The 27,460-nt window shown below is 46.8% G+C and overlaps 1 protein-coding gene across 2 annotated transcripts in view; it reads left to right on the top strand.

Annotated features, from left to right (window-relative positions):
- Positions 1-2,685: 2,685 nt before the first annotated feature.
- Positions 2,686-27,460, top strand: part of CCDC50 (coiled-coil domain containing 50) — a 42,607-nt gene continuing 17,832 nt past the window's right edge. Inside the window, exons 1-4 of one of the 2 annotated variants that reach the window (XM_032697532.1) lie at positions 2,686-2,783; positions 20,536-20,598; positions 21,930-22,053; positions 26,584-26,674. In XM_032697532.1, the coding sequence (XP_032553423.1) occupies positions 2,735-2,783; positions 20,536-20,598; positions 21,930-22,053; positions 26,584-26,674 (327 nt within the window). In that variant the 5' untranslated portion in view covers positions 2,686-2,734. Of the gene's footprint in view, positions 2,784-11,578; positions 11,709-20,535; positions 20,599-21,929; positions 22,054-26,583; positions 26,675-27,460 lie in introns of those variants that run through there. The other variant, XM_032697531.1, reaches the window with a different exon arrangement.

Raw genomic sequence — 27,460 nt, forward strand, 5'->3', positions numbered from 1 at the left:
CTAGACAGGCAACTTAATGTGATACAAATTCATTACTGAAGACTAAAGCAAAGACCTGTGTGTGTGGAGTAAAGTGCATGATCACTGGAATGGACAGCTTTAAAGCTTTGCTCATAAATGTAGGGTCATAAAGGTGGCTCTGTTGCATTAAAGCTGCTGTGTAAATGTGAATGCTCCTGGATTTCAGCTTCTATTGGTCTGATTTGAACATTTTCAGAGAGAAGTATTCAAGAGAGAAAGGCAGGAGAAAACTATATTCCCAATTTGGAAAGCTGTGACTTGTGTCAGGTCAGTACACTCTATGCCAATTCTCCTGTATATTCCTGGTTTCTTGGCCTTTTCTTATGTCCTTATTTTTGTCCAATAATAAATCTTATTAAGTGATCAAAGAGCTTGATTAGTAAAACGTGAAGGATGTCCAGAGGAATACACTGAATTCAGAAAAACTCTAATTTAGGAAGCTAGAAATGGACTTTCAGACCTTTTCTTAGCACAGAGCTGGCTGTAACCACAGGGATTATTTGCGAGAAGTCCTTGTGTGAATAGCAGAGGGATTAGAGGGAGGAACAGGGCAGAGCTAGGACTGTGACAGGAGATAATCTGTGTGAGCTGCCCCTTGGAGGGGCAAGACCCTGAGACTAATCCCCATCTGTGTAGTGTGGGTCATGCCTGCACCATTCACCTCCCTGTAAGTGAGTACTGTGGCCTTCTAGGCAGAAGGCTCATCAGCTCTCAGTGTGTCAGCACACAGGAGAGGTGTTCTAGGTGTGTATATGTGAGAAGGGACACTTCATGAGAGGAAAGTCCTGCTTATCAAAGCTGATTTCCTTTTATGACAAGGTAACCCACCTAGTTGATCAAGGGAAGCCAGTTGATGTAATCTTTTTGGATTTTAGTAAAGCTTTCGATACTATCTCTCATCATATCCTTCTGGACAAACTGTCCAGCACGCAGCTGAATAAACACATCATGCAGTGGGTTAGACTCAGGGGAGACCTCATTGTAGTTACAACTTCCTTGTGAGGAGAAAAGGAGGGGCAGGCACTAATCTCTTCTCTCTGTTGACCAGTGACAGGATCCAAGGAAATGGCCTGAAGTTGCATCAGGGGAGGTTTAGGTGGGATATTAGAAAAACGTTCTTCACACAGAGGGTGGTTGGGCCCTGGAACAGGCTCACCAGTGCCATGGCCACAGCACCAAGCCTGATAGAGTTCAAGAAGCATCTGAATGATACTCTTGGGCACATGGTGTGACTCTTGGGGATTGTCCTGTGCAGGGCCAGGAGCTGGACTCAATGATCCTTGTGGGTCCCTTTCAACTCAGCATATTCTGTGATTCTGTAGTTCAGTGACTTTCTCTCTGGAGAAGGCTGAGTGGTTGAAAGGAAGATAAAGGTAGTCAGATTAAAGACAGTCTATGCATACCTGCTTTCGAAGCACCATTTGAAAGGAACAGAATTAAGGACAGACAGTTCCTGAGTTTCAGAAAACAGGACTGGAAAATTTGGGAGTAGTACAAGGCTAATCCTCTGGAAATATTTATTTTTTTAAAAAGTCAGTTTCTTTAATGGTTTTGCTTTTTAATAAAATTGAAATATTATTGCCTTTGATGTCTTTTTTTGAGATCTGACATCCCACTCTGTCTCACTCTCAGCTCCTGTTGCAGTTGCCCAAGGTACAGTTTCCTGGAGCCTGTTGGAGAGGTGAAGCAGGAAATGGGCTCAGTCTGTGTATCCCCCTACTCCCCAGTGGCACAGGGGCCATGGGCCATTAGAATAGGAGCTGGAAGCCACTCATTTCAAATGTGGCAATACTGATCATCTTCTGCTTGCATAGTCCTCAGCTACAGAGTTATGATCAAAGCACTTAACAGTTGACATGAGTGACTGGTTTTGCTGAACACAGAGCAGAAGCTCAGACATCCCTAAACCCCAAATCCTCTTCCTCTTATCTCCTCTCCTTTGTCAACGGGACATCATCTCATGCTGTTCCTCTGCTGCTGGTAAACAAAGGTGGGCTGCGGCTGTGAGTCCTCCCCGTCTGTCCTGAAGGCTGGCACTAACCCGCACGTGGCAGAGCACTAGTGGGGTTTAAAGGCCTCTCAAGGTGCTCCTTGATGAGGAATCTGTCGCCTGCACTGCCCTGATCGAGAGGCGCCCCTCCCAACAGACAAACTGACCATCCCTCCCCCTGAGAGACGAGGTGCAGGGGCCGTGACACCGCTGAGCAGTTTCCGCTGAGGCTCGACCGGGACACGCCTGCGTTTCCCATGACGGCGGGACAGCAGCGAACAAGGGGGTGGGATGGCTTTGGGATGGGGATGATGGGTCAGAGGCAGCCAGATCCGGCACGGGGGACCCGAGCTGTCCGAGCGGTCTGACAAGCCACCCCGACACTAGGAGGGGATCTCCAGACGCCTCCTCAAAGCAGAAAAAAAAAAAAAAAAAAAAAAAGTGAACTATAAATAAACGCCCTCGCAGCCTCCCCGTCCCGCTGAGCTCCTCCTCGCGCCCCGCCGGTGGAGGGGAGGGGGAAGCCGCCCGGGACGCCCCCGCCCGCCTCCCCGGAAAGGGTCGAGGGGCGGCGAGGCGGCCCCGCTCCGCCCCGCCCGGCGCTTTCTGTCCGCTCTCCCGCGCCGTACGGCCCGGCCGCGCCGGCTCCATCCGCTCGCAACTTGGCGGTGCGGGGCGCGGGGGCACCGCCGCGGCGCTGCCCTCGCCGGGCGGGGCGAGGCCATGGCCGGCATCGGCATCGACCACTCCAAGCTGCCCGGAGTCAAGGAAGGTGCGGGTCACCCCGGGGGACATAGGGGCGCTAGACGGGACGGGGCTGTTTGGCGAAGATGGGGGGGGAAACTAAGGGAGAAATGTTTGGATTTTTTTTTTTTTAATTTGAGGTTTTTTTCCCAACATTATTGTTTTACAATTTCCGAGCGCCGGGGCGGTGCCGAGGCGCCGGGTCAGCGGGAGGGGATGGGGGCGCTCCGGCCGCTGCGCGGGGCTCCCCGGGGCTTGCGGGAACGTCCCGGTGCGCCGTGCGGGATGTCCGGGGGTCCGTGCGGGATGTCCGGGGGTCCGTGCGGGATGTCCGGGGGTCCGTGCGGGTCGCGGGAGTGGAGGGAAGGCGGGGGGGCCGCCGGGGGAGCAGCAGCGCTCTCTGGACTGAAAGCCTGGCCCCGCTACCGACTCTCCCTTCCTGGAGTGAGGGGCGGGGGGCGGGTTGGAAGCGCCGCTGCTCCCCGGGAGCAGGCGAGGAGCGGCGCTGGGGGAAGGCGCAGCCCTTTGTCTGCGCCGGGGCCGAGGCCGCCGCTGGCGCCTCTGCCGCGCTGCCCCCGCCGCGCCCGGGCAGCCGGGATGGGGGCACCGGGCTGCGCTCCCGCGGGCAGCGAGACAGCCGGGAGACCCCGCGGGGGATGGACGTGCGGACATGTCCCTCGCACTTATGGCTCGGCCGTGTATTGGAGGTTCCGCTCGGGGCGTTGAAAAAATGGGAGCAGAACAGTGAATGTTCGCAAATTTGAGGGGGACTGGTGATGTTGAGGTCTCGGTTATAAATACTTAAGCCCAATGGTTTTTATGAAGACTGCCCTGCATTGAGCTCTGGAGCTCCGCCTCGCCCTGCAGACCCCCCGTGCCTGCCGGAGCACAGGGCGGGGAGTGCCCCCCTCGCTTTCCAGGGGTCCCGCTGGCTTGGCCTGTGCTCAGATCACGGATTCACCTTCCTTTGGGCCAGGCTGGCCTTGGCTTCCCTGTTAGCAGAGTGTCTGCCTCACACGTGTGCTTTTGAGCTCAATTAAACGTGCCCTGGAGCTGCTTTGGGTTTAAAAAGCTTTGCACGAGATAGTTTGTTCTTTCTGACAGTGATTTGTGATATAAACCAGTAGAAGCAGTGTTACAATCAAGTTAGTTTAGATTTACGCTCTGGTAATAGAGAGCACTCTGTGCCTGCCTAAAACAACCACAATTCCTTAAACTTTTTTCCCTCGCCATTGGTAATTTATTTTTGTTTTAAATTTTTTCAAATTTCAATTCTTACAAAATAGCAAGTGTGAATTTGATGATTCAGCTGGTCAAGAGCAGAAAACATACGTCTGTGCGGGCAGCTGGCTGTTACTTTTGACCTCTTGTCATCCTTCAATGCTTCAGTCAGTGCTACTGGAAGGAAAGTTGAAGTTTTAGGGGTTAATGTTGTCCCTATTAAGTCATTTGCAAAGTTGTTATTGGTCATTTTAGTGGTCAAGATCTCATCTTAAGGGTCTGTCCACACATGGTTACTCAAGAAAATGAATCCAATTAACCTCTCCTGTGGGTTGATTAAAGTGAATTAAATCCTCGTGTAGATGCTCATATTCAGAATTTAGGTAGGCTTGATTTGTCTTTATTAATTTCTGAAGTGAACTAGGTGGACCGAGCTAAGGTCGCTTACACGCTGAATGGAAGTATATTTACAGGGCTGCAATATAACTCAACCAGTGCATGGTAAATTTGCACCTATGGTATAGCGTGGATTAAGCTTCAAGAGTGTCCTGTTACAACGATTTGTTGTTACATGATAGCAATGGGATTAAAGTAGAATCCCAGAGCAGCTCCGGCGTACAAAGTAGATGAGGTTTGAGCCATGTTCTGCAAAGTCTCAGGCATGTGTCGCGCAGTTCAATGGCATCAGTTGTTTTTATTTTGGAAGTGTTGAAACTGAGCTATGCTTTGGATTAGGTCTTTTCATGCTGTGTGTTAATGCCAGCCAAGGAAAGAAATGCATCGCCTTCCACACCTAGGGAAATATTGATTGCTCCTGATAGAGAAATCACTGTTGATCCTTCTGGAAAAACATTCCCTTTCTTCTTTTGGGGTAAAGGTCGGCTTAGTCATTCATTAACAATGAAGAACATAGTTTCGGTTTGAGTAGTTTGTTCTTCACCAGCTCTCCTTCAGGAGTGGAGGTATTGTGTCCAGGTCCTCCCTGTCTACAGGTAGCTGGGACTGCTGAGAGGCAGGGTCATCCTCTTCTGGAATGGTCTCAATGAACTCCTCTAAAAAAGTGAGATCATTTCAGTGCAACGATGGTAGTGAAAATCTGATAGCTGTAGCTAGGTGCTGCAGGAAGTCTTGCTTCGTGTGTTTACTTTCCTTTCTTATCTCTGAAAGCATTTATATCAACTGAAGGCCTGATATAGATGGCATTTTGCAGGTGAAAACTGCTTCAGCTGCTTGAGTTTATTTTGTGGACAGGGGTTTATGGGTGTGAAAGCACACTTTTCCTACTATAAACTAGACCTTGCTGCTGCAGCCTGGAGTTACAGAACCATTTTTCCATGAGCAGTAAAGTGGATGTTCTGACCACTGTAGTCAGTAAACCTCTTGTAAGTTATTTGCTGAAGGCAAAGTTGAAAAGTTAGTTGAAATCTGTGGCCTGAATTGCTATGCCTGCGTTTTTGTTCACCTCCCAAATGTCTGTGACGTATTTGCTTTTCACAAAGTAGCCTTTGCTGTTTGCTCTTTTGACCTGCCTTAGGAGATTGCTCATCTTTATGTGAGTAGACCTTTTTTACCAGAGGTCTTATTTGTGAGCCTTTTGGTGATTAAAAAAAAAATCCTAGAAACATTATTTTAATTACTTATTTCTAAAGCAAATACAATAAATTCACTTGGACTCTGCTTGATCTGTCTCACATTGCTTGTGATCTGATGCATTACTAGTAGCTAAATTTGGGAAGGGCTGCACCCTCTTCTTGGCTGCTTGTTGGAAATGAGCTCTTGGACCTGAGTGGCATTTGTGGCTGCGTGCAGGCAAGCAGAGCTGCACGGGAGGCGTTTCTGAGGAGGTCTTTTGGAGTTGTGCAAACCTTGCCCACCTTTGGAGGATGTACCTGTTGTCCCGTCTGCTGTTGTTGCCTTTCCAAAGGGCTGAAGAGTGTGGCAATGCCTTTGTGAAGGAGGTACCTGTCTGCTAGGACTGAGGCTTAGACCTTGATCCATTGCAATCTCTGAGAGCCATCAGTTGTTAGCAGCAGCAGGAAAAACCCAGGGTTGGGCATCCTCGCCAGGGGCTCCTAATCTTTCTGCCAGTTTGAATCCTTTGTGAGGAGAGAAAAGGGAGAGGTGGGGGGAGGACCTTGAACTCTGTCTGCCCCAGCAGTGTGAAGCTCTGGAAAATTTGCTCTGGAAATTTGCAGTGGCTAAAGTGTTTTTATTGAATTTTTTTTTGAGTAGTGCTATAAAGACATAAAAGGCAATACATCTGTGCCAGTCATTGGAACTGGCCCTGCCACGCTGCTCTCTGGACCTTCAGCCTTGACAAAGGCTGATTGTGGCACCTGTGCTTGGAGAGACACAGCAACAATGCTCATACTGTTGTTTCTACTCTTTGTTTTAAGCATCTGATTTGACTTTTGGGAGCTCCAGAGCTGTACATTCAAATGCTGGTGGTTGTAGTCTGCTGCCGGAGAGGCCAGTTTCCCAAACGTGGTAGTAAAAGATACAGTTCTCACTGCGACCTTGGGGAAACAGGAGGGGCTGGAATATTTTCTGTCTTGGCAAGATGTTCTCTGGGGCAGGCAGCCTGACTGTCTGTCTTTTGCCTTAGCACAAATTGCATAAAAGTTTGCTGTTAGCATCAGTCTCTCTTCTTCCCAAGTACAGACCTTCCTGCTGACCTCTGCAGCTTAACATGACCTGTGCTGAGACTCCTGCAATAAAAACCTCCTGGCCGCTGACATTCCAAGTGACTTGGGGAGGGGGATCAGCTCTCATGTGCAATGTGGCAGGCTCTCATGGAACAGGCTGAGCTTATTGGCTTATGTTGGGGCCTTTGGTGCCTGTCTGTGCTCAGCAGCACAGTGGACAAGAGAAACTTGATGTCTGTCAAAGGTGGAAGGGGATTCAGGAAGTGTTGATGGCTGGCACGGTGTCTGATGAGGAGGGATTCTGCTTAAGGGTTTTTTCGGGAATGGTTTTGAGGGATGAGCTGTCAGCTGTATTCATGTGAAGGAAGCATTGGCCTTTAACTGGATTAGTATAATCAGGGCAACAATTTTGAGAGCAGCTGAGGGTCAGCCAGGTCATTGTGAAGCCACCTGCCCCATGCCCTTTGGCTCCAGCTGGGATTTTGCCTTGCAGCATCATGATTTTCTGCTTTTGTGACTTGTAGAAGGGCTCTGAAAAATTCAGGCAAGCTGGATGGCTTGAGGGCAATGGGGAGGTGGAGAGTGATGGAATATAGATGCAGGTCACTGGTTCATGTCCACTCTTCTGGGTAGTAGGAGATCTGTTTTTTTCAGCATGCATGAATCCAGTAGCTGAGGCTGTGGTGCTCATTTCACTTCTGGTTAAGGCTGGGTGGAAATTTTATTATGCATTCAGTGGTTCTGGGTCTGCAGTGCTTGGCAGAGATGGGCAGGATTAGCATATTTCATGCTCCTGGCTCTGAAAGGCAGCTGAGCAAGCAGGTCTGCCTCCTCCCATCCCTAAATCCTTAGCACTTGTCCTCTGCAAGCTTCTGTGGAGGTTGTATTGAGACAAAAAGATTGCTCAAAAAGCAGTCTTTGGCAGGACAAAGCTTCCAGACTCCTGTTGATGCTTATTGCAGAGATGTTTCCTTAGCTCCTGACAAATTTTTGGACTGGGATAAGAGAAAGCACAGCCTGTTTTGCACCGATTCCTGGAGACACAGGGCTATGATGGAGGGTTTTCTCTCATGTGTGATACTACCAGGGCATTATCCATCAGCCACTGCTGATCTCTGAGTAGTGATCCCAGCTGAGTGGTGTGTTTGTGGTGACCGCGGGCCTCTGTTTAATCTTTAATTTCCTGTGGCCATGGAAGGCCAGAGGGTGCGTATGTGCCAGGCAGGAGTTGGAGATGGCTGCTGCAAGGAGCAGGAGAGGCCAGTTGTGCTCACTTTGGCACAAGGAAACCCTGCTTGGAGAAACAATGGGATATGCCTTGGGGCTGTGTGAAACTTCTGTTTTGCTGAAATAAGCTTTCTTTTTCTAGCTCAGAGTCATCCAGTTCACATGAATGTGGTGATTTATAGGACAAAGCAACAAGTTCCCTGCCTGCTTCCTTGTCCCCCTTCCCAGAATGTCCCCAGATGGCTGGCTTCCCACTTGCTTGCTGCTCTTCCTGCTTTGTGCTAGTTTGAAGGCTGAAGGACTGAGGAAGAAGGCTGGTCTTTTGGTAAAACTACCTTAAAACTTGAGAAGCGTTAGGTCCATTTTCTGGCATGGCAGTCACTGCTGGCTTGTCCTTTTGTCGTTCTCCAGAAAGGTGATAAAGATAGTTGCCATTCTGCTGCTGGTGGATTGCACTGCATGGAGTAAAGGGCATATTTGCTGGACATTTCCACCGGGAAAGCTGTTGTCTCCCTGGAGGCTCCTGTGTGTCAGGAACACTGTTCACCTTACAGTGCTGGCTTTTCCATAGGACACATATAGGACTTTGTGGAAGTCCCTTGACACTTCATTTATAGTTCCTTTTCAAAAAGCAGAAAATGGAGCTTTCCTGCTGTTTTCTTTCTCAGTATTTAAAAAGATATCACAGAGCTTGCTGAGTGAGTGCTGTGTGACCATGGCTGGGAGACGCTTCCAGCAGGGCCGGAAAGAGAGCAGGAGAGTGCAGCACCATTCAGTATGTATGAGATGCAAGGCAGGGCTGTTGTGAGCTTTGCCTTGAACAAAGGAGATCAGTTTAGGCCTGGGTGCTCATAAAATTTACCCTGTAACCCCAGGCACCCTGTGAGTTAAGCTTGCCAGAAGTGTTACTCTTCCTGGGGAGAAAGGTGTGGATGAAAGCCTGCACAGAGCCCGCCACAGCCCTTCTGCCCCTGCCCAAGAATTTCGTGTCAGGCTCCAGAAGCTCAACTGATGATTATTTTAATTGCTCACCATCCCACAGTGCCACTGCCACAATGCTCTGGCAGCCAAATAAAAATAGTGAGATCCTTTTGTCTCAGGCCTGGGTTGGTAGAGGTTTTGTCCGTCTGCTCTTGACAGCTCTGCCCTGTGGTAAGTGCTCTTCAGGATAGAAAGTCAAAGTGGGTTTGTAAGTGAGTCACTCTTCTTCACTTCTCTTTTCAAAGGAGGTGTAACAAGCTGTGTGCAGTAAAACGGAGTTCCTGTCTGCATTTTTGTTCGCTCATTTCCGAGCCCTTTTGCTGAACCAGAACTTGGTGGCTGGAGGAATCAGCTCTAAGAGGAAATGTTATGTGGGCACAATATGAGCTGTTCAGAAGTGATGACAAAGGGGAAAAGGTTGTAAATGAGCAAATATCTGAAAGCACTGAGACACAGAACATAAGGACACTGACAGGACTGACCTGAGAAGTAATGGGACATAAAGGAGGAAAGAAGTTTGTGCAAACAGGGATATTTCCTGGCAGTGGGGGTTTTAATTTCTTTCAACAGAAACCTCTCCAGAAGTTATGATATGTGTACTACTGGCTCTTTACATCCAGGTGGGACCAGAGGCTGGAGTGTGCCCTGGCTGAGAACATTCTTTGCAGAGGAACTGTTGCCTCTCACCTGAGACGTGTCAGGGTAGTGCTGGAGTGGCTCGGGGCAGCCTTCGCTGGTGTGGATGGAAAGCTTCCCTATGTCTGCACAGCAGAAAGGCTTTGCACTGTAAAAGCACCTGAGCTTATCATATATGTCTGTTCCAGATATGGCAAACGTGACTTGTGGCGTCCTGGTGGAAATAAGTGTCTTCTCCCTCTGTTCTGATGTTAATGTTATTATTGGGGTGCCAGCTGGTGGGACGGGGAGGATTTATGTCCTAAATTCACCAGTGCCTCCTGGAACCTTTGGTAGTGCTGCTGGGTGCTGGGGTGAAGTGTGGAGGACAGCAGGGAAAAGGCCTGGGAATTTTCCAAGCTGCCGGGGTGTGGGCTGTTTTTGTGGCTGGCAGAGAGCACTGCCGTTCGCAGGACTGTGCTCTCCTGCAGGCAATCTGGTTGGCGCCAGGTTTCCGAAGGAAGTCGGTGTTGGGAAGAGGCTGGGCTCTCCTGGCCTTATTTGCAGTGCTGGAAGGACTGCGTCCTTGGCTAGGGCTGCACAGCCCTCCCTGGATTCTGCACATCCCTGATACGAGGTGGAAAAAGCAGATTTGTCTCCAGCTCAGTGCTCAGTAGTACCTGGTTCTCCAGGCAGTGGGCATTGCCCACAGCATCAGCTCTGGCCGTGTAACAGATGAACTTGTTTTGTCCTGATTTTAATTGGGTTTTTAATTATTATTTTTTTTTCTCTTTTTAAGAAGCGGTGAATATGCAATATCACCTGAGGGTGATATAGTTCCCAAAGCAAAAAACTTTACTTTCACTGACCTGGGGCTCATTTTGTTCTCTTGGAGAGGAGAAAAGGCTGCCAGCCTGCTTCTTCCTCACATTTTGCAGTGCATGTGAGCTGTGGGCTCAGATGCCACAAAGCAGTTTGCATTGGGAGCTCTGCCTCCCTGTCCATCTAGCCTCAGATGCCAGGGACTTATTCTTACCTTCATATTCCACTGTTTTAAATCTGTAGTTGCACTAATGGCAGTGTGCCAGCACAAGGCTGTGACAGGAAAGTGGACTTGTATTGTTAGTGCTGCAGCTTTACCTGTTTGTGACTCATTTGTACATGGATGTGGAACTCTGACTGATCTGGGGCCAGTTTTGGTACTTTGTGTTCCCCAGAGTTGACTAATAAATCTGGAGAAGTTAAACATAGGAAGCAGTGGGAGAGAGGAGAGAGTTCCCATGAGGAGCTGGTGGAGCAAAGAATAGGGGTTTTGAAACTACGTAGAGCATCCTCAGTTGATTGGGTAGAGGAAGGTTGTTCTTGCAGAGTGGATTTGCAACGCTGACAGCAGCTGAACATGTGACAGACAGAAGTCCTTCCTTACATCCCAGCAGCCACCTTTCTAGGGAAAAGAAAGCTGATTAGGAATCTCTGCAAGAATAGGAGCTGATTGCAAGATCAGTTCAGGTACCTTCAGCTTCCAGTGCAGCAGCTGGCTGGGTTTCCAGCAAGGCTGGGAGGCTGCCCAGAGGCCCATCCTGCATGAGCTTTGCTTCTCTTGCTATCTCATCTGGATGAATGAAACCTGGCTTGTTCACATGTGCACTGATACTGTGGTCCTTCCAGCTGCAGCTCTGGTTTAGCTACAAGCCTCGGAACAGTGTCAGGATTAGCTCTAGTCACCCAAAGGCTGAAAATAAAGTGGTGTCTCTGGGGGAGTCTTTCTTCTGCTTGTTTTCTCCAGAGATTCTTGTTCCTCTGTACAAATGCAGGTTACTGTTGTGTAAAACCACTCTGTGGGGTTTTGAGAGGAACTTGAACCTTTTTTTGACATTCTCTGTGTTGGTGTGAGGTTTCCATCAGTCAGCCTTTTGTAAGCAGTCACTACACTGAGTCAGGGCATGAAGTTGTACCTGAGGGGCATTGAGAGCTCCTGTTCCGTATCCTGTCTCCCTTGTATTTTGCTATATTATCTTTTAGGATTAAGCTGGAAGAGAAGCCTGGGAGAGCTGACACTTTGCATTATCTTCACTCCCGTCTGCCTGCCTGCTTCTCTAGAGCTGCTATGGTGTTATTCACCACAGCCCGAAACCGAGGGTTTAGAAATGCTGGTGGAAGATCTGTGACCCAGGGTTGCCATGCCTCCTGAAAGCTACCCTGAACCACAAAGTGGACCTGCCAGCTCTCTGCAGAGAAACTGCTGAACTGAACAAGGAGTTTAGGTGTGCATTTATCAGAGAACGGAAGTTTTGCCTATCTGGGAAATTCAGTGTGTCATTCTAAGAGTTATATAGTGTAAAAATGCCTAAAATGCTGAAAAAAAGGCTGAATTAAACAGGTTGAAGCAAAATACAGTAATCATTTTTGGAGGTGGGTGTGGGGTAAGGGAGTGTACATAGTGCACATCTTTTGAGATGGCAAGCTCCATGCCCGAGCAGTTTTCTGAGTGGGTGGCTGTTTTGAGTTGTGCATGAAAGAAAACTATTTTTCTTTCCCTCCCATCCCTTACACCAATTTAAAAATTAGTAGTGTTGGGCTTAAAGCTGAAACTGCCATGATGTCCTGTCATCCTGCAAAAGAAACGAAAAAAAAACCTCCAGAAAAAGACAGTGTTGTACAATCCCTGGGGAACAGCTGAAGGCATGATTTACAGCTACAGTGGTGTTCATGGGGATGTCTGTGAGAGCCAGGGATTTTGACCTCTCTTGGTGGAGGCAACTCCTGTCCTGCTCTCCAGTGACATGTGTGGTAGTTTGCCTTTGGGCAAAGTGAGGATAAAACACAGCTGTTGGAGGCAAGTGTTGTTTGTTTTGCTGTGGTCTATGGTTGGGAGGCAGTGGTTAAAACTGACTTCTAGGAAAGCTTCTCCCTGTCTCTGTTGTTGGTTGATCATTTTGCACATGTGGTATTAACCGAGTCAACTGAAGCTCTGTCAAATACTGGAGAGAATGAACTACACAAGCAACTTTAGTTCTCGTTGATGATTAACTTCTTCCATACACAGACCCAGTTCATCTTGGATGTTGAGTGAAGTGTTCGATTGCCTGAGGTCTGCTACTTGGCTGTGGTGTCAAACTAGCCAAACCATCCCTTACAAGTATATCTACCTTGAGGTTTTTGTACCTGCCCACCTAGGTGTTACTGGTGGGTCCACAGTGCAGTGGCTGAGCTCACTGGTCATCTTTTGGGTGTAGGTAGTCCTGTACAGGGTGATGGACACTGGGACACTCAAGAAATTTCTACAGAGATGAGTGTTCTGAGCTTGGCAGGTAATGACATGCAGACATTAGCATGTATTGTCTTACCTATCTACTCTTTGCTTTAAAGTGGCAAAGTACTGTATGTGTTGGGCCCCTCGAATAGAAAGCAGCAGCTGTAGGAGGAATGTTGGCTATAGGATTTAGCAGTATTGGAAAGTTCTTGTGACTCGAAGTACTCTGTATCTGGGAATCCAACAAGACATGGCTGAAAAGGACAAATTTTCAAAGCATGGGTGCTAGTACTCCTTAAGGCTCAATGCCATTTTCAGGTACGTCTGTACGTCCAAGCTTGAACAAAGTCTTGGGGCAGAGTGGCTGGAAACCCGCCCAGCAGAAAAGGACCTGGGGGGGTGCTGGTTGGCAGCTAGCTAAATATGAGCCAATGAGTGCCCAGGTGGCCAAGAAGGCAAATGATATCCTGGCTTGTATCATTAGTAGTGTGGTCAGTGGGACCAGGGCAGTGACTGTCCCTCTGTACTCAGCACTGGTGAGGCCATACCTTGAGTGCTGTGTTCAACTTTGGACCTCTCACTGCAAGAAGGACAGTTGAGGTGCTGGAGTGTCCACAGAAGTGCAGCAAAGCTGGTGAAGGATCTGGAGCACAAGTTTTATGAGGAGCAGCTGAGGGAGGTGGGTGTGTTTAATCTGGAGAAGAGGAGGCTTGTGGGGAACTTTATTGCTCTCTACAACTACCTGAAAGGAGGTTGTAGCCAGGTGGGCGTCGGTCTCTTCTCCCAGACAACCAGCAGTAGGACAAGAGGGCATGGTCTTAAACTATGCCAGGGAAGGTTTAGGTTGGATATTAGGAAGACATTTTTTACAGAGAGAGTAATCAGGCATTGGAATGGGCTGCCCAGGGAGGTGGTGGGTTCAGCAACCCTGGAGGTTTTTAAAATTAGACTGGATGTGGCACTTAGTACCATGGTCTAGTAACCACAGCATTGTTGGATCGAGGGTTGGACTTGATGATCTTGGAGGTCTTTTTCAACCTGATTGATTCTATGATTGTGTTTTAAGCGTTGAGAATAAGAAGAGTTGCTCTTATTTGGAAACGTTGTGGATGAGAGTAGGTAGGATGGAATTATCCAGTGATGAAAAAGATGTCAGCCTTCTCTGTATAAGTGGAATGATAAATTTTATCAAATTTTGTGGCTGGGAAATGCTCTAGGATAACCTTTTGAGGTGCCTTGTGGTATTTTTTCACTATCTTGAGTATTTCCACCTTACTGTTATACCATGCAGTCACATCACCTTCTGTTTTCGGGTGTCCAGCAGATGCTCTCTGTTTGAGGACTGCTCTGTGGTACAGTGTGCAAAAGTGAGAATGCCAAATTAGCAGCCTCAGAGAAGGCATTTTGTGTATGCTGATGATTTCTGTTTCAAGGCAGGTTAACAAAAAGAATCAAATTCTGAGCATTTGTTTCCAAAATGCATAGAGTCTTCCTTTTGGCAGCACTGTTGGGCATGTGAGAGCTTATTGTTGGAGAGGAGTGTAGACAGAGCACAAAAATCTCATGGCCTTGACCTCAAAGCATTTAGCTTAGAGCAGAGAGGATAACCTCCTTCCCAAATCCCAAGCTGTTCTTAGCTTCTAGGCCAAGACTGCTAGTAAAAAAACCATGGTGGTTTGGTGATTTATTTTTTTTTCTTTTGCATGTTTACACATTTAAGAATTAGGCCAAGACCCCTCAGTTTGGTTCCCTATGGGGTCATCCAGTCTCTCCTTGTGCTGCCTCATAGCTCCCAGCTATGTGTGATGCTCTGGTGCTGTGGCTGAGAAGCAGAAATTGTTCCCTTTCTCAGGCTGCCCAGACCTGCCCTCTGTCTGGGACCCACCTTCTCCCTGCGTGAGTTTTCTGATGTCCTTGGCGCTGATGGGGCCTGGTGAATAAGGTCCTAGGAAGTCTGTGGAACTGCAGCAGAGGAGACATGTCCTGGCCAGCCTCTGTCAGCACCCGTGTGTGGTAGCAGGAGCTCGGGTGTCTCCTGGTGCAATGGGAGAGGCAGGGCAGAAATGGGAAACACTGGGGTCGGGCCGTGTATCTCACAGAGCAGCTTTGCTGATTCTGGGAAGGAGATGTCCCAGTTGCGTGTTTTATCTGGAACCTTCCTTCAGGGTAGCCCTTCACCTCCACCTGGGTGGCTGCTTGGTCACATTGGCTTCATTTCAAGGAAACAGTCTGCAGATTTTGGAGGCTACCTGGCTTGGAGTGGCCTGGCCAGTCTCTAAGAGGTCCCAGCTTGCCTTCTAATCTGCAGGAATCTTCATAACTCAACATCCTCCTGAGACTGCCAGCTTGTAAAAGGCTGCATTTGCTGCTTGCCACATACTTTATCAGCTCTGTAGGCCCTAAAAAGTGATTTTTAGTGAGGAAACTTTTTTCCTGTTACTTTTGTCTTTTCTCTCCCTCCTGACCTTCAGATCAGGATTCAAAAAATGCAGATGCTCTAAACTAAGCATGACTCACACGTTCTAGTTTATTTTGTGAATTATCTAGCACACGATGCTGACAGAAAAATGTTGGGAGTGGAGAGGGTGGGGAGCAAGAGGTGGTTTTTAAGACCCAAAAGGAAATGCTTGGAACATGCATCTGTGGTCCCTGGGTCATTGAACTGGCTGATGTCCCAGAGCATGTTTTATGGGCCACGTGAACCAAGGGGGCCCTTGGGCCCTGTAGTGGATGTCAAAACATGGTCTAAGACTTCAGGCAGAAGTGAGGGGAATGTTTTACTGTGAGCCTTGCTTGAGAAGGCAGTGGGGTTTAACCTCTTGTCGAGACACTGCATGTTCCACACCACCCATTCCTGGGTGTTACCTACCTCTTTGTCACACACCTGAATATCACTAGCAACATGTAAGGCTGCCTTTGCTCCTCTGTTGTGGTTACCTTACTCTGTTTGAAGCAGTTTGGTGTTTGAAATGCTGAGGTATGGAGCTGAGGTAATCTGGAGAAAGCTAGTGAGGCAGGTGGCAGAATATAAAAAGGACAAGGTTATTTAATGTAATTTTGCCAAGTTCTGTACCTGGGGACTTCCTTATCTTTGTGATAAAGGCAGGGCTTGCAGCCAAGCTTGCAAGAGCCGCAGATGCACTCATGCATGGAAAGGTTTGTTTTCAGGGTGAACTACCATAGGAAAAGACCTTTGCTTGGAGCTTGCAGAGAGGCTCTTGAGGATCCCTCAAGCAACTGAGCTCCCTCTTCCACGCCACTGCATGAATTTTGGACTCCACCACTGTTGCAAAGGATGATGCTTCTGCCCTCATCCTCCCCTGCTGGCACCTCTGCTGGCTGTAGCAGCAGCTGGGATTTCTGGGTTGGCATTTTTTCTATTGACAGCTGTGCCAGAAGCGGGTATTCCAGGTCTGCTCCCTGCTGCGCCAAGGCTGATTGGCTTAATCAGACTACGGTAAACCTGTTGTGAATGTTTCACGCTTCACTGGACTTGCCAATTGTAGCTGCTCTGATTGCACCCCTGCTGCTTGTTTGACTGCCTGATGGCTTCCAGCCAGGGCCTGGGGATGGGAAGTCAAGTTGATTTGCAGCAATGAAGGTAACTTTAATCTTACCTTTCATTTTTTAGGCATACAGTTAGGGAGTAATGAAATGGATTTCTTTTCCCTCAATACGAAGCCTCTTGGAGAGGACAGTTGTGAGTCTCTGTTGTCATTGGGGCCATCCTATTTCTGAGCACAAACCCAGTGCACGTAATACCTAGTAATCAGTGTGCTGGAGCAACACTGAGACTGAGCAGGGGATGAGGACTAGTGCTGATGAAATTCATTTCAGACCATGCCTGGCTGGTCCACATCTCCAGTTATTCATAGTTGCCTCATTGTTGGATGTGCATCTTCAAGGACAGGAGGGTTGCTTTCCTTGGCCTCACTTGCAGCTGCCGTCGTGCTTGACTCGGTGCCATGGGTGCTGGGTCTAGTCTTGAGGGAGTGCTCTGCACTGCCACCACCCCCAGATTTGCTAGGGAGTTGCAGGTGTCCCCCATCTCTTCCCACTTGGCTGTTTGACAGTGCTTCGTTGTGTTCGTAATGGGATGTTCTCATCTTCCTTTGCACGTTGTTCTCAGGCTGATGGGACTTGGGAATAATGTGCTCAGATGAGCTGGAGTCAGCCAGCCCAGCCAAATTTCTGACAGTGACGAAAGTTCTTCTTGTGCTGTCTGCCCTGCCAGCAGCTACAGCAGCACAAAGAGAGGGCTGTGTGCTCGAGCCGTCTGTTTGGGTTTGTAAGAGTGGCTTAACAGGAGTGTGTGTGCAGCCAAATGGCTTCTTCAGCAGTGCATAAATAAATGAAAATGTGTGAGCAAACCCAAGGCTTGCTGCTGCCCCACCAGTCTGCTCCTTGCTGTGTCCTCTGTGAAATGGGGTCACTGGGGAGCCCCGACACTTGGGACCTTCCATCATGCGTATCACTGGTAACTGTCCAACTTCCCTCTCTCTCTGTACTGGATCTTGATGGGTTAATATCAGTGTTTTAAGACCCAACCTCTGTGTTAATGTCTAAGCCCTACAACTTGGGGGCTCATCCCAGGGCATTGTCCCACTTGCTTTGACACTGTGGTAAGACAGGACAGGTGGTGGCTGGGCATGGCCTCAGGTCTGGGTGCTGTGTGGCTGTGTTGGCACTGCATCTGAGCTCGGTGGCTTTGGGTCAGGAGCTGGGAATTGCACCAGGGAAGGTGGTACCCAGGGCTGTGTGTGCTTCCTGGCCCAGACACTGAGCTCCTAAACAGGAACCTTGGTCCCTGCTTTGTGTCTCTTAACATCCAGCAACTTTCAGCTGTAGTCTGTAAGAATTGAGGATCTGAGGAGTTTTGATTGTTTGTTTGGAGACCCATAGACTACTTCCAACAGATCTCTGGAGGAGCAGCTAGAAGAAGCAGGTCCATCAATGCAACACAACAGTATATGGACTTGGCCCTATTATTTTGAGTCCATGCTTTCTTTAGGAAGTTCTTAGTGGCCCATCAATCCAAAAGGGTTAAACAGTCCTTGCTGAGGAATAAACCTCACTGGAGGGGATCAGACTTTCCTGGGGCTGGAAGCAGCCATGTCCTACCACGGCCCTCCCACTTTCTCAACAAGCATGTTTCTGTCAATATGGTTTTTCCCAAACAAACAGTGTGTGTGTCTGGGTGTGGGTAGAGTGGAGTAAAAAAACAAACCCCTGAACTCCTCCTATGCACGTGTGCCTCTCTGGGGAGGATGGAGCAAAGGTCTGCAAGTGCAATCAGCAGCATGAATGACAAGGCAGAGCTCTGGAATACCACCGGGATCAGGGCAATGTGTGAACCTGTGCAGAAAGGAGTTAAGAAGGGCTGGGATGCAGTTTTATAAGCATTTCTTACAGCAGTGATCTTTATGCAAAAGAAAATGTAGCTCTGAAATGTTCATCCTTGCTCCTGTGCTGCCTGCCTTGTCTTGCTAGTACATCTGTTTGGGCAGCTGTGCAGTGGACTTGCTCAGAGACCTATTGCAGTTAAAAATAACACTGCCTTCCCCTTCTCTTTTGTTGTTTTCCTTTTTTTTCTTTTTTTTTCTTTTTTTTTTTTTTAACAATCAAGAGCAAGTGCTGCTTCCTGAATACATAATGGTAATAGCACAACCCTAGATTTGGGCAGACTGTGGCTCTGTGTTGAGGTGTCTGCTTAGCTCCAAACTGATAGTAGGGCTCAAACCTCCAAGTTGGATATCTCTTTCCAGCAGGCCAGATGATGCTTCTTGTAAGCAGTAGGTAGTTGTTCCACAATCATTCTAGGAAGCTGAAGTAGTATTAGGGACCACAGAAATCAAGTCTCTGTGGCCAAGATTCCCCTGGCCTATCCCGTAAAAATATGTTTGACTGCCAAGCACCCTGGGTTTGTCACCTGAATAGAGCTGCTGCCTGCAACCCATCTGTGGCTTTTCCAGTTCTGTGGCTGAAGGCAATGTTTCTTTCTTTGTACACAAATGCCCACTTGGGAAGCATTTTGGTGCTATTTAGTTTTTCATATAGTCTTTCTCTTTTTAAAAGAAGTTGCAATAAAAAAACCCTAGCAAAACCAAAACCTTAATTACACAATCCAGAATTGTACATGCTTAAAGTGAGCCACTTTGGGATCATATAACCATAATCTTTGTCCTCATCTCCACCCTGCTGCTTGTCACTATCCTTCCCTGGAGCGCTGCTCTGGCTGTTAGGAGCTCTTGTCATCTCTAGAACACCCTTCAGTAAAGAAAGACTCAACAAAAAATTCCATTGAATATGATAAAACATTTATCTGACCTCTTAGTGCACACAACTCGAAAGTCTTCATGACATTTTGTGAAGAAACCTGGGTTTGTCTTGATGCTTCTCTAGCAGAACTTGAATGTGAGAAGTGGGAAGGCTTGTGGCTCAGGAAAATATGGCTACTTTCTCATTTCCTTGTTTTTTCCACCCTTTGCAATGATGGAAATATTTTATCTTTTCTGTCTCTGAAGCCTTTCTTAAGCAGAATCCTCGTAAATTCCCCTTGTACTTTTGATACATTCTGGGGGGTTTGGGGTTATTTTTATTTTATCTTCTAGGCTGTGCCTGTGTTCTTCTAAAGAGAAACCTTGGTCTTCCCCAGAGGTTTGCCCATGGAGCACAGCAGCAGGGGTTTGTACTTCCCACTGTGGCTTCAGAAGCACCTCATAGTCCCCTGCTTTGTGACCTGTATTTCAAGTGGGAGGTATTCCCCTCTCAGGTCCTGTTAAGCTTCTTAGCTTGTCATATTGAGGGGAAAAATAAGTAACAGACTCCTCCAGTATAAATTTTTCAATGCCACTGCCTTAAACTCCCGTTGAAGCAGGCAGAAACCCCGTGTGAAATGGAGCCCCATCCTGCCGTTTGGGAGCACAGGTTGTCCTTGGTTCACAGAGGAGCTGATGTGTGCCTAGCACCAAACGGCTGAACCAGATGCTGTGTCTGTCCCTGTCCCCGTAAGTATGTGACCTGAGTTTTGTTGGCCCACTGCCTATCGTAAGTTAAAAATACACACTGGTGTTTTTCTGCAGTGTGGGTAGAGCATTCCCTTTTGCAAGTTCAAGTGTGAAAGTGATAGGCATTGGCAAAAATCTGCTGCTTTCAGACTGGTACCAAAGGGAGCTTGTCCTTTTCCTATTTTGCTTGTCTCTAGGTCATTTTCAACATCTTTTTAAGAAGCTGTACTTATTCTATGCAGCCCCTAACACTGTGGTTGATCCCATATCTGGGTCCTAGGTACAAATCCAGCATCTGCATTTAAAAAGTCAATGAAACTTACAAGAAACATCTATAAAATGATGCCTGAACTGGTAGAAATGCCTTGCAGGAAGAGCCATGGAGCTCAATCTGCTCAGCTCCGGAGGGGTGGCAGTGTGCATGTACCCTTTGTGCCATGAAAATGCTGTTCCCAGACTCTTTAATCTGGCAAAGAAAGTCACAGTAATCACAAATGCTTACCCTTGTTTTCAGTTGAACACAGTCAGCATGGGCATGGGTATGAATTTGAATGGAATACAGGTTTGTACACAAGATCTGATCCTGGAGTGGCATGGGCAGTTCTGTTCTTGAAGTAGAGGGAGAGTAAAGAAGGCTTTTTATGCCAACAGGGACAATGAAGTAAGTGCATGCAAAAACGGACATGAGTGAAGGATGGGGAAAAACACAAGTCCAGAAAGTGTGACAAAAGTCTGTATATTCCCCTGACTCCCACAGCTCTTTTGGTGCATTTTTGTTTGTTTGTTTGTTTTTTCTGATACTAATTCTCTTTACTTTGTTTCCCTGTTCAGTATGTCGAGACTTTGCTATTCTGGAAGATCATACCTTGGCCCATAACTTACAGGAACAAGAGAGTAAGTAGCAATAAGGTTGAGAACAAACTGAAGCAAACTTGTCCCAGTAGATAACCTGGCTTTATTTGATTTTGCTAAGAGAAATGCTTCCTGCATTTATTCAATTTTTATTCTTTTTAACAGAATACAGTTTATTATTGCTGTCTTGACTATCCTGTAACGCTACACTGCCTTCTGCTCCAGCTCACATTGTACCCTAGAGATAGTTGCATTTCATGTTTCGGTTTTGTGCTCTCCTTTAGAGTTGAGTTTGTTTATGATGTTTGTGATAAAATTGTATGTAGGAGTGTGCTTGAGGTTTTGTTGCTGTGCAAGGTTTTTAGAAATGACTAGCAATTTTGGAAGCTTCAAGTTTTATAGGCTGACCTGAAGTACCACCAGAAGAGGTCTGTTTGTTTACTTATTTCAGAATTGCCTGTGTCTGCCTTTTGAAAGGAGGCTTCCTTTTCAGATATTTTGAGGTAGGGCAGCTTTTAAACCCTAGAAGTGTTTAAAAAGGAGAAAAAAAAGTACAGCCAGGAACTTCAAAGTGACTGGTTCTTTTTTTTTAAAATGATTTTTTCATATGCTTTTCTGTTACTTTGGGTATGTTTACGTTGCAGTTTCAGGTGTGATGGCCTCTAATCAGCTTCTCACCAGTTTGGGGTCTGCCAGTACTAGGTGCTAATGCCATTCCAGCTGTTCCACCAAGGGTGCAGCTTCTTGTGCCCTTGGTGCTGGAACCTGAGACCACTGAATTAAAGATGACTCTCTGCTGCAGCTCACATAGCCATTTTTTCTTTCAGGCAATATCCATGTATGGTAAAGGCATCACAGTAGTATTCAGTTGCTCTGTTGCTAAATATAAAGGTAGTGAGATTTTTGGAACCAATTATGCTGGGATTGAGAGGAGTTCTCTTCTCTAGGGGTTCTTGAGAACAAATTAGGGAAGCGTCCATCAGAAGTGCTTTAGGTTCAGCTTATCCTCACTGGCCTCTGGTGGTCCCTTCCAGACCCACTTCATTCACTTAGGGTGATTTCCCATCGTCAGAAAATGAAATTCAAAGCCTAAAAAACATTCTCTATAAACCTGGATGTGTTAAGATATGCAGATCTTGTTTTGGTAACAGAGACATGTATACAGCCCCCGCAGTGCTAAAACAAGGCAATCTCAAGCTGTTAGCGTAATTTCAGTTCAGGACTTTCCCACCTTTAATGATGATGCCTGGTGTTCCCCTGCCAAGATCTGTCTTCCTCTCTGGCCTGGAATCTCCCTCCCACTTGGTTTATCTTGTTCACGCAATGAAGTTCTGCACCCTGATTTGGGGGTTCTTGTCTGTGTTTGTTTCCAGTTGAGCATCACTTGGCTACAAATGTTCAGCGTAATCGTCTGGTGCAACATGACTTGCAGATGGCCAAGCAACTGCAAGAAGAGGAGGATAAGAAAGCACGTGCTCAAAAACACCAAAAAGACTTGTGAGTTTGTGATGAAGCTGTTGAAATGGAAATGCTAGTTCCATTTGGTCAGAGCACTGAAATCAGCTGCTTTGATTTGACACTACGTGGGGTTCAGGTTTTGCTTTTGTTTCCTTTTTACTTTGGCTGTCCATTGCTATAAAAGTATTAATACTAGGCACAGAGTAATGAGAACAGGGTGGAAGTAGATGGTCCTGGGGCCCATCCTGGCTTATATTCTGTTGCCTGTCCATGAGAAGGAGTCTCCCCATTGTACTGCTCATTGGCAAAATGGAGTAACTTGGCCACTTGTGTTGACCTTGTGTGGGCTGAAGTCTGAGAAAGAAGGAACCATGCCACATAAATACAGTGTTACAGTGAATGAATTCTCTCTCTTGTGAAAATTGCAGATATTGATATGTTTGTACTGGTGCCTGGTGAGTGCTTTTGAGGAACTGGGTGTCCTGCTGCACTGAAAGCTGGAAGCCCATGCTTGTGCTTGCAGATATTCAGTGTGAAGTGACCTGGAAGGGGAAACTGCTGCCCCAGGGTCACTTGGTGGGGATGGGTGTTGGGGACAGGCCTTCTTTTGCAGTCACTGACTTCTGTAGCAGCTGTGAGAGGGTGTTTAATGAGCAATCCCGTTTGCTCTGCAGGTTTGCTCAGTCCCCACACAGCACATCGAACCCTGTGGTTTGGCTTTCTGTGCGCCATGACTCTGAGCTGTGGAGCTGGTGTGGAAATGGAATGTGGCAGTGCAGGGCAAAACAAACTGTACTTTCCAATCCAGAGTGGACTTGTAATGCATGAGATGTAACAAATGATTTTTGTGACAGATCTCAGCCAGATCCTGCTGGTGAGAGATGGCAGGATGGGGGTCACTGCAAATGCAGGGCTTGCAAGGCAGGATGCATCTCCCAGCAGCTGTGCTGCCTCCAGACTTGTGGGATGCCACCCACCAGATACAGCTGGTGGTGGATCACAAAGCCTGGGTGGCTCATCTGGCAGGGACAGTGATGAAGCAGAAGAGCTCTGTGTTGCAGATGTGCGAGATACAGGACTGGCTTCAAAGCAGTGGCTCATAAAAGCTTTGAAGCTGGGGCGTAACAGATCAGCCATTGTTTTCAATGTTCCCAGCACACTGAGGCAACTCTGGATAGATAGATATATATATATATCAAGTCTGTGGTTTTTTTCCAATAACTTTGTCTTTATTACCAATTAGAGACGTGTGTGTAAATGACAACATAAAAATTAATTTTGTATGGCAGAGGTGATTCCTCTTTGTTACTTGCTGAGAGCTGCAAATGATTTTCTTCTTGTAGGACTCTGTAAAATGGGATTTACAAACTGTGAGCCAAGGCACAGGCAGAACTGCTGATGCAAAATGTTGTGTCAGCAGCAGTTCTGCTCCTGGAAGCATGAGCTCTTCTGCAAGAATAGTAAAAGAAGTTAGAGGCATCCTTTTGTAGGATCTTTTTCTTCCTCAATTCTTTGTATGTTCCCACTCCTCCTTGTCCAAGAGTAGCATATTCTGGCAACAAAATAATCCTCGCTGTTGATGCTTTCTGTATTGTGTAGGTCAGTTTGACACTGCAAGGTGATAGGAGAAGTAAGAAAGTAAAAGTAGGGGGTCTTTAGAAACAGGAAATGTACAAAAGCTCTTCAAATTTGTAGGCTTTCTTTTGTCTTTCAAATCCTAAATTTTCTCAGAAAGACTTTGTGAAGGTAAATAAGAGAATAGAAATAACTTTTTTTTTTTTTTTTTAAGAATTCAGGGAAGCATCAAGCCTTATTTTTATGCTTCTTTAAAAGCATCTCTCACATCTAGCTGAGCAGCCTGCACGCTGCTAAGTGTAGTAGCAAGATGACTAAAATAAAATAGTGTGAAAATATGTCCTTTCCTCGTTTTGCTCCCAGGGCTGTAATGGTTCTGTTGTATTAATGTAAGCTAGTTCCTTTGAATAATTCCCTTAAACGTTTCCTTTTTTTTCCATCATCTGGCAACAACTAGTAACTATAATCAGTGTGAATGGTAGGGAGCTTTCTTATCACACAGATTTTTGGGTGTTTTCTCTTTTTTGTTAAACTGATACAGAGTTTTCCCAACACTTTTAACACTCCTGCAGCCCAGGAAGGAAGGACACGTAGGTGGAATGTTCAGGAAGGGTGATGTTTATGTTGCTCTGGCTGATTTCTGGAGTCTGATGGGCGCTTGAACTCACACTAAAGAAACTGAAGGATGAGAAGGGCTGTCAAAGTTCTTTAACCTCTTTTCTATGCACACTTAAGTTAAAACACTAGCTTATGTTGATTTACTAATCAAGTCTCAGTATTTAGTTACCACTGAGCAATAAACCCCAAAACCTAGTCCTCTGTTCTTGTTCAGTTCTAAGAAATTGATATGGTGTATTCCAAGATGAGTGTCATCAGGAACAAGAAAATGCTTCTGCATTTGCATTACTTCTAGTGTTCTTTGCTGCAAATGGAGAGGCAATGACCTTGTTGCCTTGGCTCTGAAAGATGATTAGCTGTTTCTGTGTCCTGTTTGTCTGTAATAAGATGTATTTTAAGTATTTAGCAAGTCAGTTTGTGCTGATGAACTTGGCACTTTATCTCTGCTCACAGGTGCCAGGGGAACTGGAGACGTGCAATGCCTTGATGTGTCTGACCTTTCTAACTTGCTTTCTACCTGAATTCACGTCCTCAGAGGCTGGGGTCATCAGGGATCCACTATCAGGCCTACTGGCAGCCTGCCCCCTAGGATTTGCTTATTCAGCTATTGTTTTGCTGGGGGCTGTGGTTCTTTGCTGGGTGCCAGGTTTGCCAAGGTCCCTTTATATAAGGCAGGTTCAAGAACTAGAGTTGCTGCTTTGTGAACTCTTGAGCCTTTGAACACGTCTCCCTCCGGAGTCAAATGAAACACACACAGGCGCATGCTAAAAATACCAGGTTTCATTACCTGGATGAAAGAAGCTGATGTCCTGAGATGTTTGACCTATTAATAACTCCAGCCCGATTGCAGGTCTGCTTCCAAGGAGCAGTTGATAGATATAAAAAAGCTTCTTTTCCCTCCTGCTGCGTGTACCATTTTGTTCCTTAAGACAGATGAGTTGTTTCTTGGTGACATTTAGCCTCTAAACCCTCTTGTTGCAATGTCCTTCTTCCATGTATCCACCCTTTCTGCTTCTCTCATTCCTCACTTTCTGTAAAAGAAGGCTCTGTGGTGCCACTGACTGCTCCAGCCATGCCACGTTTCTTGATTTTGCAACTTAAAGTGCTTATCTGCACTTGAAACTATTTTAACTTCCTCTGTTCATGTCCTAGACTCTCCTGCAGTCCTTTATCTCCAAGTTCACTAGGTTGTTTCTACCCAGATCCTTGCTCAAGCCTAGAACTAGTTACTTCATCCCACACAGCGCAACTTTGACACAGCACAACCTGCTTCTCTTGAATTATTTGCTTGTCTTCCATAATGTGCTCTTGATAGTCTTCCCATCACCTATCTGATCATTGCCACTGTGTTCTTCAACACATTGTATTCTAATAAAGCAGGCTCTGCCTGTTGCTGTTCCCATTTTTGTCTCCTCCTATGCCTTGCCTTTCAGTAGTTGCAATTGCAGGGGTTGAATTTTTGGACCTGTTTAAAGCTAGTCTTTAGCTCAATTTCAACAGTGCCGAAAGAGACAATTTTTAATCTTTCTTCTCAAATCCCCCAGCCCTAAGGGGGCTAAGTTGCCCTAAGGGATCATTGGCCATTGTTCCAGCCTGTTTGCTGGACATTGGAACATGCTGCACTGTTCTTGCAGATGCTTTTGCTGTGATGCCCATGAAATACAGCCTTCTAGGTCTGTCTGCCCAGCCAGAATTCTCCTGTCTCAATTACTCTGGTATCTCTTTCCCCAGTTAATGCAATCTTGTGTTCCTGCATCCGCACTGGCGGGGTGGAGATGGCTCCCTCCCCCCGCCTTCTGACGCATGTTGCTCCCTCGCCTCTTGGCACTGGTTCTGCTTTTGTGTCTCATCCCACCTCAGCTGCATTTCTCATCATTACTGAACTGGCGCCTCCAACCTCCACTTGGCCTGTGTACTGCATTCCTGCACCTTCTTCTTTCTGGCTTTCACGTGAAAACCACTTCCCAGGTATACCTGCATTAACTGTCCCCTGAACCCCTCCTTTGATAACACACATACAGAAACTCAGCAGAGTTAAACTGTTTGCAGACTCCTGAGTGCTACCTTGGCCTGCCCTATTTTGTGGTACCTACCTCCTTTCTTAGCAAACTGCCGATGAATCTGTTTTCTTTTACTTTATAGTCTTTGAAGGTTTTGGGAAGTATTTTCTAAATTTGGTTAGCAGTAGGTACAGAGAGTACCCGTCCCTGGTGAGGATTCATAGGCTCTGCACTAACACTGAGTAATAATTCTTTTGTGTAAATCAGATGGATTTTTTTTTTTTTTTTTTTTTTTTTAGCTATTTTATCCCTTTATTTAGGCTGACTGATGCCTGTGGCTTCAACTGCCTGTAATCCTTGTCTCCTTACCTTCTAGGGAACGACAGGACTGCGAGATCGCTCAGGAAATCCAAGTGAAGCTCACGTTTGAAGCAGAGGAGCGCCGCAGGCAAGAGGAAAAAGACGAGGTAACCTTTAAAGCTGCAGGGATGGCAGGGCTATTTGTAGCAGTCCTTTCAGATCAGGCATTTCTTGGCCAGTAGCCACAGGAGTTGGCTTGCATGGTGGCAGTCCTCGTCCTCGCAGATCTCTGTATGCACAGAGATTTTTAGGGAGTCCTGTTACAGGAATAAGATACAGTCATAGTCCTCACAATCAAGGGTCACAAGGATTGTTGGTGCCAGTGGCTTTGCTAATGAAGAAGGCAAGTAGTAGGTAGGTCTTGTTGAGGTGTTCATTGCCCTGGTGTAGAAAGTTGCAATGGTTTATGCACTCTGAGACCTGCTTGCTTCCTCAAATGCAAGAAGAGAGGTACCACTTTTGGAAGAATCTTGGATCATGATTTCTTTGTCTTTCTTGCAAAGATTTCAGGAGGACTCTCCGCCCAGCCATCCACTTCTGGCTTCTCAGTTCTTTGGTTTGGTCTTTCACAGCCTGAACACCCTGTTGTAGTTTCTTGCTAGCAAATTACTTTTGTGATTTCAGAATATTACTTTGCTGCTGTTGAGCAGTTGTGAGTGGGCAGTGTGGTTTGTCGATGGTGTTCCAAGGATTTGGCTTGTTGATCACCTTATTGGGTCAGCCTGTCAGATTGAGTTTTAAGAAACCCACAGAGTAGAGGAACACCTGCGTAAGCGTTGAGTGTGCCCCCATTTTGGATTACAGATGGTTTCCTGAGAAGTCTGAGTAGCCTCAAGATGCTTAAGAGGCACTTGGTGGCATTTTCTGTATAGGAAGAGCTTGGAAACACAAAG

The sequence above is a fragment of the Chiroxiphia lanceolata genome, chromosome 10 (genome assembly GCF_009829145.1).
Source record: "Chiroxiphia lanceolata isolate bChiLan1 chromosome 10, bChiLan1.pri, whole genome shotgun sequence".
NCBI classification, from domain to species: domain Eukaryota; kingdom Metazoa; phylum Chordata; class Aves; order Passeriformes; family Pipridae; genus Chiroxiphia; species Chiroxiphia lanceolata.